At 36.4% G+C, this 6,428-nt stretch overlaps 1 protein-coding gene across 1 annotated transcript; it reads left to right on the top strand.

Annotated features, from left to right (window-relative positions):
- Positions 1-433: 433 nt before the first annotated feature.
- On the top strand, positions 434-2,252 carry LOC132142051 (uncharacterized). The gene is made up of 2 exons (XM_059551688.1): positions 434-945; positions 1,747-2,252. Exons 1-2 carry the CDS (start codon positions 507-509, stop codon positions 2,232-2,234), a joined length of 927 nt encoding a protein of 308 aa, XP_059407671.1. The 5' UTR covers positions 434-506; the 3' UTR covers positions 2,235-2,252.
- The last annotated feature ends 4,176 nt before the right edge of the window (positions 2,253-6,428 follow it).

Genomic DNA, 6,428 nt, shown 5'->3' with positions numbered 1-6,428 from the left:
CAGAATTTTTAACCATCCCTTAAACTAAAAGCTGGTCATTGATGTTTTGTGGTTGTTTATTTATTTTATTTTTTTATTATCTTTGATTGTTTTGTTATTTGAGTTTGGTCACTTGTCTTCTATTAAACATGCTCCCTTTCTAATGACTTTATTTAATTTGTATCATTATCTTTTTTTCCAGATGTCTCGGCCTGTATAACTGTCACACAAGAGACAACCACAGCTGGTAATGTATTGTGCTTTGGTGTTTTAACTGTAAATGTGCAGATCTGTCTATATGAATATAAATCAAGAGGATTCTGGTGATTCTAGTAATACTGTCTGCATTTCTAAAGGACACAGTATGTGAAGCAATGTTCATAAGCATGTTCATGATAGTGATGATCATATTAATGCCACATTAAAAGATATATATGTTCATAACAGCTAATATCTCTGACCCTTGCTACAACTACACTGTACTGGATGAACCGTGGAGATCCACCAGTAATATACTTGGTTCAGTCATGAAGTGTGACCAGCATGTCACCTGGAGTGGCTGGTATCGTCTCTTCATTAACGGTGTGAGCGCTCACATCCCAGAGACGTGTATTACGACCTATGGCTGTGGCACTTACGCTGCACTGGGGATACCTGATGGGCATCCGAGAATTGAGGATGGAGTTGTCACTCGAGATGCCTGCGCTCTATGGAATGATTTCTGCTGCTTTGTCAGGTCTTTCCCCATTAAAGTCAAAGCTTGTCCAGGCAATTATTATGTTTACGAGCTGGTTAGTCCAACTGTGTGCTATTCTGCATACTGTGCAGGTGATTATATGTACATGAGCTCTTTCTACATGTTCATGATATTTGTGTCACTGTTTAATCACTATTCATCTAAACTTTCAGATGTCAGCACCATTAACCCCAGCTCTACAGCCGTCACACCAGCGACCATCTCCACTGGTAATTTATACCATTGGCTTATTCTCTGGCCTGATTTATGTGCTGATCTTTACTATAGAATAGATGTTGGGAGCAAAGTAATAATATTTGGTTACAGTACTTAAGTTCGTACAGTTCTTAACTTTAACTTTTAATCAACTACATTACCTAATTAAAATGTATACTTTGTTAAACATAATGCATAAGGCAGTTCGAGGTTGAGGTGTGTGATATACTATATCTTCTGTGATAATATGTGTTGTTTTAATGAAGTGTGATCTGACATTATTGAGTATATCACAAAAACACAGACAGTGGCTTACATTTTAGTCACAATATTGTCTGTTTTTGCTCAATTTTGCGAACAAAAATAGTTCCAAATAAAGATCACCGCACTGTTTTGCGTCTCTGAGTAACACACAGGACAGTGTTTCCTTATTGAATGAATCAGATTTTTGGACGAATTGGTTGAATCCCTCATTACCACCATCAAAAACTGTTGTAAATAAATTTAAATGCCACTTCAAATGCAGATTCCAGAAATGTTTTTGAAAGTGACTAAGTACTGGATGAAGTTCCTCTTATGCTTACCCAAAGATACATTATGGAATTAAAGAGTTAAAACTATAAATATCTTGTGTTATTTGTGTTAAAACAATATATTACACACTTTAAGACGTGTTGACTTTAACTTCTATTACAGTCTTTTCTAATAAAGTTATTGATACTTTTACTAAAGTGTGGCTTTCAGATATCCACCACTGCTTTGGAGTCAATCAAATATGTGTGTGTGTGTGTGTGTGTTATTTTTCATCATAACAGTTTATCCCTCTGTTGACCCCTGCTACAACTACACTGTGTTGGATGAACCATGGAGAGCCAACAGCAGTCGCCCATCAAACTCCTACAAGCTTGATAAGTCTGTTAGCTGGAGCGGCTGGTATCGTCTCTTCATTAACGGTGTGAGCACTCAGATCGCAGACACGTGTGTTGAAATCTATAGCTGTGGTACTGCTATCCCACTGTGGATTCGTGGTGGACACCCAACAGTTGAGGCTGGAGTCGTCACTCGAGATGTCTGCGGTCACTGGGACAATTACTGCTGCTATTACGGTTCTTATTCTATTAAAGTCAAAGCCTGTCCAGGAAATTATCATGTCTATGAGCTGGTTAGACCAGCTGTCAATGATGCAGTCTACTGTGCAGGTAATTACAATTACATGAGTCTGTGTATTATTTATGCCATTGTTGATTGGTATTTATCAGTCATAATTTTTCACCTGTTACTAACATCGGTGCCATTTTTTTAACAGTCAGACCAGAGACGAGCACACCTGGTAATGTAGACTGATGTTTCTTCTATTAAATTGTGTTTTGTCTGTAGAAATGATCAGGTGTGTGAGTGTGTTTTTGTCAATGAGGGATAAAAATGTGTGTGAAATGTGTGGTTGTAGGTAATTGCAGACATTATTTCTTGAGGACAATTTTCTTCACGATTCATCAAAACTTTCAGATATCTTCAGCGTTAATGGCAGTGAATGGTGACATTCTTCAAGCTTTAAAGAGGCTGTGAAAAATCACTTGATCCACAGAATAATGACATTATTTTGTGAGCTTCAGTGCACAATTCACATGCTTATGGATATTAAGAGAAATTATGTTACCATATGGTTGACTGTGAGAGGAATTTCCTTTCAATTTTTTTTATTTTTGTTCTTGTTTATTCCCCACACTCATGGTTACATTCGTCATTTATTTTTGACACTTTTTTTTTTTTTTGCTGTTTGGTTTCATTATTGCCTTCATGCTGTTTTGTGTCATTGCAGTTATAAATATGACACAGCAGGAAAGATGCAATGTAAGTCGAAATTCAGGTTTAAGTCATACTCACAACTTCTATGAATTATGGTGCAGAGAGCAATGAAATAAGATGTGGCAGATATAAGAAATATGAATGTGCTTTTCTGTTTATTGCTGATGGTTATGTGCACTTTTGTTTACTATATTAATATTGAAAAACATGATTAGCACAGTCTTATTTACCATACTAAAGCTCAATTGTGATTTCAGAGTCAGACATTTGGAGGATGTTTTCAAAATCTTCTTGAGCAGATAGAGAACATTACAGCTCAAGAGCTTCCTTTAGATGTACGTCTTCAAGAGAAAATATACAAAATAAGATCTTTGTTGGTTTCATAATGATTGACATGTCATCATGTGCTCTGTTGCCATTTATATGCACACTAACTGTATTTTTCTAATCAAATTAGACTGTGAAAAACATTTTGAATATGGCCTTCAACACTTCAGAGAAGATTTTAGAATCGTCGTCATCATCATCAGTAAACCCAACTGAACTAGCCTCCTATGGAAACCGTCTGTTAAAAGCCAGTGAGAAACTAATTTCTACATTGGTGAAGCCGGTGGACACAAGTGACAGTGTCAGTTTTATTCTTGCTGCTGTTGGTAAGTGCCAGTAGCATTAATACACAATTAGTATTAATAATTAAACTCAGATTACATACGATGTCAGTTACTTTATTTAGTCTAGAGAGCAGCAGTTGGTCAGACAGCAGCAAATGCAGCAACAGTAATGAATTAAATTTAATTTAATCGTGGAGGTTATACACTTTTATGAGATGGCATGAATCCTGTCATATGGACAAGGACAGGTTGTCAAAAAAAAAAAAAAAATTTAAAACACAGGTTCACTTACAGTGAAAGGTTTATGGTTTGTGGAGAACTCAGTGTGTTTGAGATTATTGGCTGCCTTGAGCATTAAACAATCAACAGTAAAATAAAAATAAAAAATCAGTGCAATGCTGGCAAGTTTTTACAGTGTTTGATTTTAAGAACATTTTGTACATTTGAGAATTGAAGCATTTGAGCACTTGAGTACACTGTATACTGATATCTGACCTCTGACCACAGATGACCTATGAGTGCTTTCATTTACATTTACGCAGTTAGGAGATTAAAATGCAACCTGAAGGGTTTACATTACACCCAACCAATATTCAGTAATTAAATTAAATTAAACCTTAAAATAGTCAGTAATTAAAATCTTGGTCTTGTGTGCAAATTGAATGGCTGAATTGGACTTTCATTGAAAATTATAAAAAATAAATATGAATTGCTGTAGCACATAAATGCTTGTTTGTTTAATCAGATATAGAAGTCTTCATGATTGGACCACAGGTCACCTTAGAGAAAATCCCTCAACTCGACACGACAAATTCTTCTGTGGACATCGATCTCATTGGGATCGCCAAGAACAACAATGAAAGTATGCCATTTATATATATATATATATATATATATATATATACAACAAATTGTGAGCAAAAAGGAAATGGAATAATTTACAAATATCATAAACTTATAGAATATAGATAACATATCAAATGTTAAAAGTGAGACATTTTGAAATGTCATGCCAAATATTGGCTCATTTTGGATTTCATGAGATCTACATATTCCAAAAAAACTTGAGACAGGTAGCAATAAGAGGCCGGAAAAGGGAAATGTACATATAAGGAACAGCTGGAGCACCAATTTGCAACTTATTAGGTCAAATGGCAACATGATTGGGTATAAAAAGAGCCTCTCAGAGTGGCAGTGTCTCTCAGAAGTCAAGATGGACAGAACATCACCAATTCCCCAAAGCTGCGGCGAAAAATAGTGGAGCAATATCAGAAAGGAGTTTCTTAGAGAAAAATGTAAAAGAGTATGAAGTTATCATCATCTACAGTGCATAATATCATCCAAAGATTCAGAGAATCTGGAAAAATATCTGTGCGAAAGGGTCAAGGCCGAAAAACCATACTGGATGCCCATGATCTTCGGACCCTTAGACGGCACTGCATCACATACAGGAATGCTACTGTAATGTAGATTCCTGCGGTTGAGGGAACTCAAGGAGTGGGAAGGGCTCGATTGGGACACAGAGGTTGTGCTGTTTCTTTTAGGATAGGTGAGTAATGGTAATTTTGTTTTGTGTCACACAGCTTATTCGTGTTGGCTTTTGTTTGAATACGCTTGTGTGTCATCTTCACTTGTTTCCACAATCGTTGTTGCCATGGTTGCATCCATATGTGTGGGACAGAGATTTCAAAATAGGGGCGAGGTATGGTGGCCGAGAGAATTCAAGCTGCTGCATCTTCACAGAACGCATGCAAATAGAAAAAGCACCAGCACATTAAGAAAACATCTTCATCAGTTTGACACCTCATGTGCTGCAAATACTTGGAACACAATTAAATACAAAAACAATATGCAAATGCTCACAACACAAATAAATACAGAAACATGTTGCAAAAGCTGAAATGTGCTGCAGATACTCAAACCAGAAACAAATTTACCCCAACAAAACGAAAAATAACCATGTGTTTTTTTGTCTTTTGATGACCATTTGTATAACGACATTTGTACAAATACCATTGTTAAACTATGGTTAGAGTTGTAAATCCATGGTTAATTTGCGCGTAACTTTTTTTTTTTTATTTTTATAAATTATGTATTTATTTATTTACAACAATAAAACCATAGGCTATGGTTATGTTTTGTAAGGTACGTTGTTAAAGTAAGTTATAGCCACCTAACATAACCTTTCACACTTACAATAATTGTGTATTTTGTCAGGAATCATATGATCCGATCAGAGCAAACATACGTCCCGGGCCAAGTTCGTCACTTACCGGTTCCCTTAAATATTTCCGTTGTAGTTTGTACCTCTTTCTGCAACATGTTTCTGCAGCCTGTTTCTTTATTTATTTGTGTTGTGAATATTTGCAGTGCATTTCTTTGTTTGTTTAATTGTGAGTATTTGCAGCATGTTTCTTTATTTGCTTGTGTTGTGAGCATTTGCAGATGAAGATGTTCTCTTGATTTGCAAGTTTTTATTTTTATTTTTTTATTTGCAGTGCATTGAGCTCTCTCGGCCACCATAGCAGGTCCTGTTTGGGTATAGGGTATGGCCATTTGTTTTGGTGCTTTCAAATATCAACATCATTTGGCAAAAATCGTTAGTGTACCTTTTTTAATTATTTCCACCACTGCTTCAGAATTGGGTCGGGGCAGACGCAGGCTGACGCACAATAATTGTCTACCAGTCACCGTTACCTTGACCCACGTTCTCACTACATGCTGTTCTGTTGTCAATAAACACACATGACAATGTTGCTGCCACCAACGCTTATATTCCCTGTCTGTGCATCCTATGAAGAGCTTGTAGCCACCTCAACTGTCCCTGTAGTGGTTACAATAGTGAATATATAATATTGTCTATGACTGAACTGGTGATTTTTCTGGACTGAAAAAAAATTGAACTGCTGACAGCAAGACCCCCCCCCCCCACTGTTTGTTATAAGCAAACTTGTTGAATTTGTTAAAGTTGTTGAAAAATGTAATTGATCCCATGAAGTCACTCCTCTCGTCTCATTCTTGTCCAGATCAGGCAGCAGTACAGGAGGTGCTTCAGATGTCTTTCCAGTGGACGCAAAAAA

The sequence above is a fragment of the Carassius carassius genome, chromosome 6, assembly GCF_963082965.1.
Source record: "Carassius carassius chromosome 6, fCarCar2.1, whole genome shotgun sequence".
Lineage (NCBI taxonomy): Eukaryota > Metazoa > Chordata > Actinopteri > Cypriniformes > Cyprinidae > Carassius > Carassius carassius.
This window is presented reverse-complemented; position numbering and strand designations above follow the sequence as displayed.

Bases quoted from the DNA above. Each gene is read 5' to 3' on its own strand.
- LOC132142051 (XM_059551688.1), top strand. From the start codon at position 507: ATGAAGTGTGACCAGCATGTCACCTGGAGTGGCTGGTATCGTCTCTTC. The intron at 946-1,746 runs GTAATTTATACC...TCATCATAACAG, and splicing joins ACCAGCGACCATCTCCACTG to TTTATCCCTCTGTTGACCCC.